Source organism: Molothrus aeneus, chromosome 19, assembly GCF_037042795.1.
Source record: "Molothrus aeneus isolate 106 chromosome 19, BPBGC_Maene_1.0, whole genome shotgun sequence".
Lineage (NCBI taxonomy): Eukaryota > Metazoa > Chordata > Aves > Passeriformes > Icteridae > Molothrus > Molothrus aeneus.
In genome coordinates this window covers 10316927-10331545 of record NC_089664.1, presented here as the reverse complement: position 1 = coordinate 10331545, position 14619 = coordinate 10316927, and the positions used below count along the sequence as shown (strand labels likewise).

The window sequence follows — 14619 nt, the reverse complement described above, 5'->3', positions numbered from 1 at the left end:
CTGGTGTGAGGGCATCAGAAACCTGGTGTGAGGGCATCTGAAACCTGGTGTGAGGGCATCTGAAACCTGGTGTGAGGGCATCTGAAACCTGGTGTGAGGGTATCAGAAACCTGGTGTGAGGGTATCATAAACCTGGTGTGAGGGTATCATAAACCTGGTGTGAGGGTATCATAAACCTGGTGTGAGGGCACCTGAAACCTGGTGTGAGGGCACCTGAAACCTGGTGTGAGGGCCTCAGAAACCTGGTGTGAGGGCACCTGAAACCTGGTGTGAGGGCACCTGAAACCTGGTGTGAGGGCCTCAGAAACCTGGTGTGAGGGCACCTGAAACCTGGTGTGAGGGCATCTGAAACCTGGTGTGCGCCCCACATGTACAGACATAACTCTGACAACCTGCACCAGTTCTTGTGTTGTTAGAGCTGTTACCTCTCTACATCTCTTCGTTCTGGAGAGCTGAAAGTAAAAATCTGCAAGGTAATCTGTAATTTAACCTGCTTTTTTGGGATTTTTTTAAGGATTTTTTAAAAAACACATATAAGATGTTGCTGAACACTTCCAAGGCAAGTTTTGTTCCTCACTGCCCCTCTGGCTCTTGATGTGTTAATAATATAGAAATAATTATGGAAATCATAGTAATTTGCTTAATCTGTTCTGGTTTTTTCCCTTCCTTCCTGTTTCCTATGATGTATATTTTATACTGCCTTTGCTCTCAGTCTTTCCTGCTTTCACATCACTTTACTGAAGTCTGAACAGCATTTTGTGTCTGAGTTACAAACCTTATATTATGTTTCTAGATTAAACTGTTGTGAAAAGCATTTTTATGTTACTAGTGAGGTTATTTGGCGCTTGCAGGGCAGACTCCCCAATGTTCTGTTAAAGAGAGAGAGGCTTAGGAGTCTCTTTTTTGTGACATCTGTCCACGGCCTCGCGCACAGCAGCTGGGGCACCAGTGCTGGTTGGTTCTCTCACTGCAGGCCGTGTCCATGGACTCAGGCCCAGCCTGGATCCTGGGGGGGTGTTTGTCTGCCCTGTGATCTGCCAGGTGAGGAGGGTGGTCACAAACTCGCCTGGGGTGTGTGTTTGGGTGTGGAGCCTGCTGTGGGTGCTCGCTGTGCTCAGTGACACCTTGGGGTGACGTCAGTCTCACACGGTGCTGCTGCAGTGGCCTTGTGGGATGGGGTGTAAGGCTTTCTTACAGTATTTTATTTTCATCTTGGTTATTTTCTGATTTGCACACTTTTAGAATAAAGTGCACTTTAAAAAGAAAGGATTGAAGGCTTAAAGCTGCATATTAAATAAAAATGGAAATTTTTATTCCATATGTATTTTATGCCAGAACTTATTCTGAGGTTTCGTGGCTGTCTTCTGGTGTGTGTAGGTTTTTTCTTTCCCACATTTTCTCCTCCCATCCCCGCCTTTTTCCCTCCTCCCCTGCTTCCTGCTCTCTGAGATGGTATCTGCAGGCTGAGCAGCAGCAGGTTAGGGGCAAGCAGGAGTGTTCGGCTGTGCTGGGTGCAGGACACCAAGGAGTTTGCAGAGGTTTGGAAAGAAGTTTGCATTGCTTTTTAGTTGTGCTGCATAAGGGTGAGAATCTGTAGTGGGTATAGAAATTAAAAGTTACTCTGAATGGAATTCCAGTTCATTTCAGAGGGATTGCAGCTATAAGGACCTTAAAGAAGTGAATGAGGTAAATACTTAGTTAGGAGAAAAAATGAAGTAAGTTTCACTGTATTTTTCAATTTGGGATTGAAATTATTTGTTCATAGCCATAATGGATTAAATTGGCTGACTTTTATCAGAAAAAGCAAGTTTGTTTATATTGGGTATGCATGGTTTACTCTAGGAAGTATTTTCTGTTAATTTTTTGAAAACTTCCATGGTCTTATAATTTCCATAAAATTCAAATACAGACCAGTTTGAGCTGTGCTATTTGTAGAAGTAATTAGGCATGTGTCTTTTAAAAGCATAACTCCTCACTTTATGACGTAAGAAAAGTTGTGAGTAAAAGAGCAGCATAGTTACACTAATATGCCATTGTAGCATGTTCCCATCCTGTCATCTGGAAAATTAAATCAGGTTCCAGCATGGATTAACATCCAGACTTGTGTGGAGGGGAAGGTACTGTCTTAAATGCCATGAAATTGAACAATGGGATTATAGAGTTCACAGCTAATTTCAATATTCTGCTGTACTTGGCTTTTTGTTAAACAAGATCCTGTATGGAGAGGCAGGGATAGCTTTTAGAACTTGGAAACATTCACATATTTAATGAAATACTAAAAATAATAGCTGGAATATGTTAGAGTAATGAATGCAGTGCTGTATAATGTGCACAGATGTGATGTGGAATCTCCACTTCCAGAGGGGAAATCTGGATGTGCTGGCCATGAGAGCTGCACTGGCCCAGTGTGGAATGTGTGCTGGGTGTTACCCTTGGTGAGTCTGTGCCTGTGCAGAAAGGCCTGGCTCTCTCCAAGAACGAGCACTGGCTTTGCTCAGCCCTCTCCAAAATAACCCCGCGTTGTTCCACTGGAAAGTGATTCAGGCTGTTCCCTCAGGAGCACCTCTTAAAATAGTTGGGAAACTGCTGCAGAAATAGCCACAGAACCTATTTCCTGTGGGGATTTCCAACCCTGTCCTCCCTGGCACAGGCACAGGCTGTCCCTAGTGAGGAACAACGGAGCTGGAGCTCCTGCTCTTTGGCCAGCTGAGATTCTGTGGCAGCAGCTGCTTTGTGTGGAGCTGTATCCTCTGGGAAGAGAGCTTCCCATGGAGCTTGTCAGGTTGGGAAGTGAGCCCGCACTGGCTATGCTGAAGTCACTCATGGATCCTAGGAAACTGAGACAACGTGCCTTTGGTTAACAAGCTTTTTAAACCTGAGCGTAAGCATTAGGGATAAAATCGACTTTTTTCTTGGTACCAGCAGTTTAAGTTTGTGACATATGTGTACTTCTTTGCACTTCTGCCCCTACAAGAAGGGGAGATGGGATGTATTTTTTAGCTTTATTTTGGAATGTTATTGCTTGTATTCTTTCTGCTTTACACTTGCAACTTACATTTTCCAGTGCTGTATTTCAGCATGTATTTATATTCATGGATGGCTGTTTTCCAGGGAAGTTTGTGAGCACTTGCTTTAGGCATAAACTGTGTGGGTCTTGTCATCTTTGTGAGCTGAAAATACAAAACCAGTTGTAATGGAAGATAAACAGGAGATACTAGGTTACCAACAACAGAAAAGTTCAGCGTGTAGCACAACCTGAATTCTTGTTTTGGGGTTTGGACAAGTTTAGTTTGAGAAGCATCTCCATAATTCCTGTGACTTTTTCCTTTTGGGGGTTAACGTGCACTGTGTGTGTTCCTGGTTTGCAGGTTCTGCTCCTGCTCTCAGCTGAGCTCTCAGAGCTCTGTTAAGTTATGTGTGACTGCAAGGCTTCAGCTCAGTGCTTTGCTGTAGCTGGGCAGGAGGTTGGTTGGGATTTCAGCCTGGCTCTTCCCTTGTTCTGATGTCAGCAAATAGATTCCACTCTCCTGAACTTGAAAACAGTATTTTACATGTGTTTACTTTGCATCATTTCACTCGAAAGCCTGTTAAGTACCTGGAATAACAGCGTTCCCTGTTTTGAGTTGCAAAGGGCTTTCTTACTGTCTACAGCTATAATGGAGCTGCATCTAACTGTTTGCATGCACTGTGCAAAACAAATTACTGCGAGTAAAAGTGTTTGAAGTTCCCCAAGTTCCTTTGGTTTTACAGGCAGGGTTGACAGTCAGTTCTGTTCATGTGTTTGCCAAATATTTCACACGAGTGCTGAACAGTTTTCACTGATACTCGTGGTGCTGATTGAAGCTGAGTCCTGGCTGCTGCCTTGGCCTGTATCTGTTTGTTTGACTGTTTTCTCTTGTTCAGAATAACTTGCATGTCATGTTTGTTGTGATTTTTAGGCGATTTGTGCTTATTCCTTCAGGGGAGAGCCTGTTCTGAGTAGTTGTGATAGCGATGTTTGGCCTGTGGACAAGCTGCATCTCTGTGTCACACGGGCATGTGACAGGCAGGGCGGTTCCCTCCGGTGGGACCATAGAGGCAGGAACAGGGATGTGTTTGCTCAGGGTGAGTTCAGCTGCCCTGAGCTCTGGAGTCTCCCCAAGCCCTGCACCAGGAGCTCAGATGGGGCTCTCTGCTTCATTTAAATACACGGCAGCACCTTTGTCTGGGCTGTCCTTCAGGGCAGGGAGCCCCAGGAACACAGAAGGGCTTTCAAGATGCTAAGAAAACAAGAAAAATGCATGTTTACACACACAGTTACTTTGTATGACTAATCTATTTTGTTGCATTTTTCAAGAATGAGAATGTAGTTTGCCATCTATGGACTAATGTGTTTAGAGCAAACACACTTTGGATTTATGTCAAATTGAGTTCCTCATTTCCCTAAGATAATGGTAAATGATAAAATGCTGGGCGAGACACTATGTGTGTATATATTTATATTAAGTTTGAGAGCAATGGATCAATAGGAGGGGCAGGGACATGTAGGTTTCATGTTCAGACACCATTACAAATGTCTGCAGCAATACAAATTTGTTTCTTTCATTGATTTGGGTGGGTTTTTTGGGTGGAATTCTGAAATCTTGCCCTCCATTAATTAATTTTAAAATTATTTAAAAATATGCATCTTAATAGGTGTGGCATAGTTTCTTTTACCACTGGTGCTGTACTTGCTGTGCTGAAGTGTGAAGCTGTACTGTCCTGTTAATTGCTAACTGTGTGCAGAGGGGCCCATGCCAGCACAGCTTTTTGTCACATCTTTTTGTGTGTTTGGACACTTTGCTCACTTAGCTGTGTGTAGGCTGAAGAATTTTCAAAGTTAGGCTTTAAAAGGAGATCCCTTGCTCTCTGGTTCTGGTTTGCTGTGGTAATGTAGATGGGTTTGCTGATATGTGCATGTACAGTTTGATTTATTGTATATATATCACAGTGAAATGTTAAGACCAAGCATCTGATTGTCTGGAAAATGTACAGCTGGAAAGTTTATAAAGGCCTGGGCTGTTGGATTTTGTTGCAGGGTGATGCCATTTCCTGTTTCACCTACCCCAACCCCCCAGGTGTGCCAACCTCTCCTTTCCCCTTTGCCCTCCTGCTAAGAGCTGCCCATCAATCTTAACATTCCAGCAGGGTCATGGTGTGGTTGGCAGAAGTTCCAAAGGTGCCCCTCAGGTCCGGGCTCATTGGCCTGTCCAAGTGTCTTTATCCTTTGAGCCTTCCCCTCCTCCCACCTGGTTGGTGGCTCACCTGTGCCTTCCCCTGCCCCTGTCCCCGGGCTTAAAAGGAGACGGGACCATGGGGTCTGGATTCTGTTGGGAGCTGTTACCACATTCAGAGGGCTGTCATCCTGGAATAAACTCTGGATTAAAACTCTACAGCAGAATCCTCTCCTTTTTCTCTTCACCGTCCCCTGAACCTTTTCCACCAGAGGTAAACTGAGTTTCTGCTGTGCCTGGATTTGTTCTGAGTGCCCAGCTGCAGCACCCAGCCTGCCAAAGGTATCTCTGAGGTGAAACAGCACAGCTGCAGCCTTTGGCCCAGCAGGAAGGGTCAGACGAGGCCAGGCACGTCCCACCCGGAAATATTGGGATCAATATTCCATAGGATTTCTCATGTGAACAAAGTACACCTCGAGAAGGAGTCTGCACCTGCTGGCAGCAGAGCCACCATGGCCCAGCTCCTCACTGGGGGAACGCTGCCCTGGGGACTCTGGGCTGGCACCTGTGGGACAGCAGGGCAGGTGCCCGTGCCACCCGTGCCACCCCTCGCTGCTGAGCTGGGTGTGCCCCAGCCTGGGGCCGTGTCTGCAGCACCAAACCCAGCCTGGCACCGAAGGGAGGTGCTGCCACGATGCCGTTCATTTGTTCCTGCACTGAACTTGGTTTTGAACTCTTGCTTGATTGTTATATGGTTTGGTGTTTGTAATTAAAAAATTATCTTTGTAGAATGGAATGTGGCCTTCTCCGATGTATTCCTTTGAAAAATGGATGGCTTTGAAGAGATCTGTTTTAAATAGGTTGTCATATAAATAATTTCAATCGTGATATTCTGTTGTTTTATGAACATCTCTAATTAAATTTAAGATAACTTCTCAGGGAATACTACCGTATTATTTATTCTGACAGCCAAAGGAGTAAGGACGTTGCATCTGTCTTGAATGCTTGCTACTCTGAAGTGTTCACACTTGTTTTCCTGATGAGAAAGGTTCCAGAGCTGTGTTAATTACCTCCTTCAAATTCTGGATAAATATTTTTGGGTTTGTAGGGAGCATACCTTAACATAAATAAAGTAATTTTTAGGGATTTGTAAACTAGTATCACTGAAAACTGTCTATGGAGATAAATTCACAGAGTGCCTGGAGGTGGCAAAACTGGCTGGCTGATTTTAACCAAAATGAGGTGCATTGGGTAACCATTTCCTGGAGATAAGCCCAGGTGGCAAATTGCAGCTGGAAAGATGTAGCCCAAGTACCAGCCTGAAGTTCAGTCTAGCACCAGGGCTTCTCTTAACAAGTAATTTATATTTATATATATCTCTATATATGTGTGCGTGTGTATGTACACACAGACATTTTGGTTTCATGTGTTTTGTGTGTGTTTTATGTACAGTTTTTTTCTGTCTGGAGGAGGGTAAAGGGAGAGCCTTGAAAAGTCCTTCCCTGCTCTTATCAGCACAGCAGCCTCAGCTGCCCTCCTTGGATCCCCTGCCAGGGTTGCTATCATCTTCTGATCAAATATTAATGTGTGATTCTCTGCTTGCTCACTAATCCAAAGCCAATTAATATTATCTGTCAATTATTTACAGATCCTGAGGTGCGGAGGCAATTCCCAGAGGGCTACAGTGACCAGGTTTGGAATGCGTAATTAATTTTTTACATGACAAAATTTATTTCAGGGTTGTTCAACGTATTATTGCTGCTCTTTTTACTGAAAGAGATAAATGCGTTCTTAGAAAGAAAAAGAAGCTGTAATTAGAAGCAGAAGGATAAAAACATTTTTACACATAAAGCAGAAAACGGAAGAATTTGGATCTCATAAGATTGGTTTACAATCTCATTTTTACAAGCGAACATGAGAGTGAGAAGGAAAATTGATTAATAAATTTCACTTTTTGCCTTTAGGTGCCAGAGCCACAGTTCATTTGGCAGAGCTCTCTGCATTGTCTGAGGTTTATAGCTGTGTTTAACTGGGCACCTGGCACTATAGCACATTTTTTAAATTCTTGCCTGATCATGCAGTCTCTAGTCTGCTTCAAAAAGATGGTATAAAAGCCCAAATATATGGGTAGAACATACAGGGATTTATCATTTGGTGTAAACACAGATTGAATTAGGAATTTTTCACAGGATCTCTCGCTGACTGGGGAATTAACACCTCCAAATTGTCTTGTCCTTGCCCGTGCCATGGGGAGTGGCCTGGGCTGGAGCTGGGGCAGGGACTGCTCTGGGTGTCCAGAGCTGGTGCCAGGCTCAGCCCTGGGCTGGGGCTGCCGTGGGTGAGTTCCTGCACCTCCAGTCCTGGGAAGTGCTGAAGCTCTGGCATGGTGGAACTGGTTAATAGAACAATGAATTTGGACTCGATGAGTCTCTGGTGTTGGGTGATACCAGGTTAGGGTCAGCACAGCTATATTAGCTCAGATCCTTTCCCTCTAATTATGTTTTCACACAACATGAAATTTTGTGGCATTTAGACTAAAGCATTTAACAAATTGTTAGCTGTGACGGCTCACCACAGCCAAGACTAATGGTTTCATGTTTGGCTGTAATCACTGTGTGCAGTGGGACCTTGACCAGGCCTTCTGGGTGGTTTTGTAGTAATAGTATTTTTTTCAAAGCACCTATTGAACTACCTGACTGCTTTTCACTGTAGTTCATTGTTAGGGCTTGCTGTACACATGGAGTATAGCATGGAACTAAAGCTTTTGGAGGACTGCATCCTTATTGCCAGTGTGGGTCTGTAAGTTGTTAATAAACAGCTCTCTGGGCTTGGATTTCCATGAGCACTCGCTGCTTTTCAGCAGTGCTGTGTCTCAGGTGAATCATGAGTGAACGGATGGTCCTTCAGAGCTGGGACGGTCACTGTGTCCAGGATCAAGGTGTTACAGAGAGCCTTGTCATACAACTGACTTTATAAAATTCCTAACAATCCCCTTTCTTCTGCTGGAAATGGTTAGACTTGTGTGACATTGCTATGAATATGTAAGACTGAATGAAACTCAGAGGAGCCAGAGGCTCATAAAAATTCGTAAGATGTTCACCCAGTTCTAGTCAGAATTTCCAAACGCTGATGTCAGACCCCCTGAAAACACAGAGCTGTGTTTGTGTGGTTTTGGGGTGGGGTTTTACTTTGTCAGATATTTTGCACATGCGAACTTACAGGGAAGGCAAAAGAAACAAGGTTGAACTTCTCAAACCTGAGTAGATTTCAAAGATGTTTTTCCTGTTGATGCACGGAAGGAATATTTTCTGATCCTGGTCGCTCAATGCTCTTAAAGAGGAGAACATGTCCAGAGCTGACAGATTTAGATTTGAAAAATCACTTACTTGTGAACATTCAAGTAAGCCAGAGAGGAAGAGCTACATCCATGTTTGTCCTTATTGATTTAGAGCCCTGAAAATACAGAAGTTGCAAATCAGTCAGGTTTATTTCTTAAAACTTCTGGTTTATTATTCTTTGGAAGAAAAAAAAAAAGTGGAAGTGCCAAGTCACTGCAGATGAAAATCCATGGTAGAAACCCCTTGATTTTTCTGTGTGTATTTTGTATGCAAAGGAGAGAGATGATCTGCATGTTAGTGCAGGCAAAAATTGTTTCTAGCAATCAAACATTTATGATTTAATCCAGAAGGAATATTTGAGTTAAATCAACACAAGGTAAAGCACTTATTAGTAAGAAAAAAAAAAGGAAAAACACCTCAAGTTTTTTTTTATTCATCTAAACTCTCAGTGCTTGTTTTTACATACACTGTATTTCCCATGTACCAGCACATCTGATCAGAGACCCTCGCTGCTGCTAGATGTTTTATTCTGTGTGTTCTTTGTACCTTACAGTAAAAGAATCTGTCACAAATTATTGTGCCTCACTGCTTTAGAAACTGAGAAAAAAGGGAGGTTAGATTGACATCTGTGACTGAATAATGATGACCAGCCTTTTGGCTCCCCTTGAGCCACAAAGCCAGCATTGCCTTTAGAGAGGAAAAAGGAGTAAGAAGAAAGGGGAGGGATAAAAGAGAGTTACAAATCTGTGGTCCCGGAGATGTATTACTGTTGGGCCAGTTGTCTGCGTGGTATGATAATCCATTTTGATCTTCTGTCTTAATTGTCTGCTAAAGACAAATGGGCAGTAAAAGTTCATCAGTTTCATCTTTTGCTTCTCATTTAGAGACAGAATAAATGATCCATGGCTACAGAAGAAACCTTTCTTTCTGACACGGAAGTAATGCAGACCCAACACGTTTTATTAAAATATTTCTCCCTCATTATTTCAGTCCTCTCAGCTCTGATAGATCTTACTGTTTCATGAAGAATGTAATCTGAAATGTAAATAAGGGGTTTGATACAAAGTCAGGAAGTAATGAGCAGGCCAGCCACATTGCAGGAATTTTGATTGTAATTACTGACAAAGTGAATTCTGCGTGTCCTGATTTTTTCCCCTCAAGTTGTCTTTGACATGTTCAGACCACAATGACATCTACGGTTTAAATCTGTTAAATAACTGTATAAGGGAATATTTTATAGAAAATGTCATAGACAAGGTAACTGAGGAGCCTTACCAAGGGGAGAAAATGCTAATGATTGCTCCAGGCCTCTTGAAATGGGTAAAATGGGGCTCTTTTGAATGGCAGGAGGGACACTGGAGTAGTCTTGAGATACATTTTAAAATATGAGACTGTTTTAACTTGTAGGACTGTTTTATAGTAGTTTTTAAGAACAAAATGTATATGTATGTGTTTGTGGTTTTACCTAGCATGAAATCAGTAATTGTTGGTATTATAAGCAACAGTTTTCCAGTGCTGGATTTTCAGCATGACCTCAGAATTTAAACCAGATGAGAACTCTTAGTTTTTCTTTATAAAATGCAGTCACTGTAGATAGAAGTATCCTTTCAAAAACCAGACAAATCCATCTGTATCACTGTATTTTCTGGTTTGGCTTCCTAGTAAAAAGTTAGTAATGAAGTTAATGGTTTTAGGTGGAATCCTGTGCTGTTGGGATGTTGTAAATACCATCCATGGCAGGTCACCAGATGAATTTTGGCTGCCCACTGTTTTGAAGATTAATCCCAAGATGAACAGCTCTCCTGGGTTAATTTAAAGACAAGGGAATGCAGCAAAGATACAAACTTCTATTAGAACAATACAGCAAATAGTTGTTGTATAAATATATAGAAATAGAAAGTAGTAAAACAATCAATAGAAGGTGTAGGAGGAATTACACAACCTTGGAAAATGCAGTACATTTTAAAATACTTCTTTATTTCGAGTAGTGCATCATTTGGTTGCTGACTGTTTTAATCTTTATAGCTCATCTGAAAAGGAAAGGAAAAATGCTGTTGTGATAGTTGCTGCTTGTGAGCTGCTCTCAGTGGTATGATGGCTTGTCTGTAATTTGATGAACTATTGTATGTTCAGTTAATTACTGCAGGAATGACTGAGATATGCGTGCTTGCAAGCTGGGACTTATGCAGATTGCTACTTCTATTCTGCTGGTAATTTTTCTTTCCACTGGCATTGAAACAGAGTTTATAACGAAACCAACAATCTTTATACATTTATAGATAAACTATAAAACTTTATGGCAGTCTTTATATAGAAACTAATGGTCTTTCTTGTACAGAGTCTATGAGCATTGTGCAAACATTGCACACGGGGAAAAATGAAAAGCACTTTCTTTGTGTCATTGAGAGTTGTGTGATTGGAGAGTCTTTACACAGTGCTGGCCACTAATGGAGCATAAACCCCCTGTCTTGGGAAGCCTGCGTGCACCAAGGGCCCGAGCTGCTTGAACAGGGGTGATTATAATCCAGTTGGATATTTCTGAATTGCACATCAGCTGAGGATAAACTTTTCACCTTACAGGTTGCATACACAGTATGACAAAACCTGTCTTAAGAGTAATTTAAAAAAAGAGCTGTCCTTTTGGGAGCAGATGAAGTTGGGTGGGAAAGGCTGAGCAGTTAGTATTTAGAAAATGTAGAAAAGTGGTTCTGGTGTTTTTTGTCTTTAAGCTGGTGGTTGAAGTAGCTGCTGCACATGATCCTATCTGGGAAAGAGCTGAGGTGGAAATGTTTGGTTTCCTGTTTGTGCATCGTTGATAGCATTAATTGAATGTCTTTTCACTTATGAAATCTGTGTCTCAGAAGTCATGGTGCAGGGCAGGAGTGGTAAAAGTGCAGAAAGCAAATAGTAATTAACTGGCAATTAATGTTTTGAAGGAGCTCAGGAGGTTACTTGATTTTGGCCTGACAGTACCTGAGGTAGTGTTGGACTCTGGAGTCTGCCTGTGAAAACCACACCAAAAGCCAGCGTCCAGAAGTCAGAAGAATTCTGAATAGAAATAGAGGAATAATTGGGTTCAACTGTGAGGAAGTATGGCCAAGCCACTTTCTAAACCATCTCAGTTCTCTTTAGTGAAAAAATTGAATAGATGTTGGAAGTTTGCTAAACACCATTTGATTTTACTACAGATGATTCAGCGAGTGCAAATATTACTGGCTACAATCCTATGGCCTTTGTTATACAAGAGGTTAGACTACATGATCATAATGGTCCCTTCTGGTCTTAAAAATCTGTGAATATATGAATAATTTAAAGCCTGTCCTGCAAAGCCTTATTCGTTGAGGTGGTGATATTAAAATCCTGTGGGACTGCTTGTGTGAGTGAAGGTTGTGGGATCAGGCCTAGAGTGAGTAATCATTATCACTTTGGTTTAAATTTATTGATAAAGGTATAAAATATTCACTGCAGGTAAAGCTGGGTTTCTTTAAAATGAGAGATGCTTCAGCAGTGTTATTCTACTTGGGTTTGTGAGGCAGTCAGTAGCAAAATAGTTTTGGAAGTTGTCTTGTACCAGGCTCCTGGACCATTCAGGTTTATACTGGTGCTATTGGTCAATTCATAAACTATTTCAAAATTACTCTTTAGAGACATGTAATATGTAGAAAGCATCTTTGTTCTGTTTAAGAAGAATATGAAACAACATTCAAGGTCCTGCCAGCAGAGGTTTGGGCAGCTTAAGGTGCAGCCAGCTCATCTCCCTGCATGGAAAACCCTTCCTTGCTCTGGCTGCTGGTGGCGTTTGCATGGACAGCAAGTGGGAAGTGCTGTCCCTTGCAGAGGAGGGGTTGTTGGTGATGATGGATGACACTCATTGGTATTCACACGCCCCATCCTTCACCTGTGTCTGGACAGCAGCATGGCACTGGTGGCAAATGTCACAGGGACAAGGTGGACATGACCCTTGTTAAACCAGGGGAGTCCAAAGTTCTTTGCTTTGCACTTGGAAAACTTCATATACTGAGTTTGGTCATCTTTGGTCATATCAGCTCTCCTTGAAGTAAAAACCACTTTCCAGGGCTAAAGAATGTTTTTATGGCTCTCAGGTTTTGACCACTATTTTTCCTAACATATTCTTGTATTTGAAAATCTGAAAGTTGTAGAAATGCTGATAAATTTAAAAAGCTTTATCCTCTTATAACCTTCAGTTGTCTGAAGTGATCACTGCCTCCGTCTCATCTCTGCAAAATATGTTAGAGAAGTTCTTCTTGGCCTGTGGGCAAGAGTGTCCTCATCATACTCATCATTTTAATCTTTGTTCCTTAGGGAATTCTCAAACCGGTGTGATGGGAACAGGAGCCTGAGAAACAAGGGAAGTTTCAAAGTTGGTCAGCTGTTGCCCCCTTTGGGATGACTGTTCAGTTTTGTTACACTTCCTCTCTGCAGCAGGCAGACACACCTGGCTGAGGGAGGTGTTACCCACTTTGTTCGTGGCAGCTTCAAACCCTTCCTCAGCAGGGAGGAGCAGCGTGGGCAGAGCACCCGGACACCTGTGAGGAGGTGAATCCGGGGTGGTACCAGCTGCTGCTGCTTGATCGTGCTGGGACAGCTGCACCCTCAGCAGGCAGAGTTCATTTTCAGGTAGCAACTCAAAGTGTTCTTCTGTTTTCTTCTAAGTCCCCTGGCACTGGTGGGACTGGTTCCCTCAGGATCAGGAATGAGCTCAGTTGTTGCTTTGGATTCTCAGCTTATTTCTGCTGAGGGTGTTGCTGGTGGGGAATTATGGTAGGAAATGACAAAGGGAATTCAGGATTCTCTTTGGTAACCAGTGCAGGTGCCTCTCTCACAGTTTTTAATCCTTTAAGTTTTTATAAAAGACTTTTTCAGTGAAATTACTTAGTTTTGCAGTGGGAGATGGTAGAATTTCTCTAATATGGAAATGGCAGAAATGTGATTCCAGAGACCTCCTGTGCACAGAGGTAGAGGTTGGTGAATCCTTACCTTGTCCTCTTTGACACAAAATCCTGCTCTTGGCTTTAAAGTGTTCCAACATTGCAAGTTTCTGCACATCCTTTTTCTTGAGCAAGAGATGGGAGTTGATTTTTAATGATATTTACTATTTGTTGAACTAAATTATTTATTTGTTTTTTCTCTTTTTCTTTCTTTCTTTTTTTTTTTTCTGGTTGTTTGTTGATAACATCCTAGGGATTAATTTTTCCTTTAATTCAGTTTCCCATCTGTTGTGCCTGGATGTGGCAGAAGTGTATATGAAAATTTGCACCCAGCTAGAAGAGATTGCAATCTTTTTAAAAGACAAAACTGTTTGTGGGTTTTTTCCTACCTTATGAAAAATGAATCTCCTGTTGGGACTGAACTACAGTGCAGATTTGTAAAGGTGTAATGTAGTTACATGGGCGGGTTTTGATTTCAGGTTTTAATTTCAGTTTGGAGCTCTGGCCCTTCTCTTTTAGTGTATTATATTTGTGAGAATGAACTCCTGTGGCTTGCATTATCTGACTGTAGCAAAGATGCAATCTGGTTGTGTCTATGACTGAAAGTCTGAGCGGAGCAGTGCTGCCACAATAGTCTCCTGTGATGATAAAGTTGGTATTTGATGAACAGAGCTCTTTTTTGGGTGCTGTAGCAGACAGTGCTTCCAGGTATTTCCTTGCCTGTGTTTTGGGGAGGCTGCACAGCGGATGGGGCAGTGGTGATTAGCAAAGCCTGATCCTGCCCAGTTATGTAAACAGAGCGTTTCTTTCACACACATCTTGTTAACTCTCTGCTGCAGACCTTTATTGGTGCTTCTTCAATAATTTGTTTAAACTATGCAGTACAGATTCCTTATTTTAGCACTAAGACTTACAAAGGCTTCTTTTAGCAGCCTTTAATTTCATACTTATGTATGTGACATAGCCTGTGGCTGTGATCTCTGCTGTGAATCTGCAGTTGTTTTGGGATGAAAGCAGAAGGCAGCTGGAAACTCAGTAGCTACATCTAGCTGTCTACCTAGAGAAGGCCTTGATTTCAAGTTTATCTAAACAAGCTCGACTAATCCCAACTATCTGGGGGGATCCACTGTCAAAACAAGC

General features: G+C 42.2%; 1 protein-coding gene across 5 annotated transcripts in view; it reads left to right on the top strand.

Annotated features, from left to right (window-relative positions):
- DENND1A (DENN domain containing 1A) overlaps positions 1-14619 on the top strand; it is a 151713-nt gene that overhangs the window by 24667 nt on the left and 112427 nt on the right. For all 5 annotated transcript variants that reach the window (XM_066563198.1, XM_066563197.1, XM_066563201.1 and 2 more), the window contains exon 3: positions 6841-6884. In XM_066563198.1, the coding sequence (XP_066419295.1) occupies positions 6841-6884 (44 nt within the window). The remainder of the gene's footprint in view (positions 1-6840; positions 6885-14619) is intronic.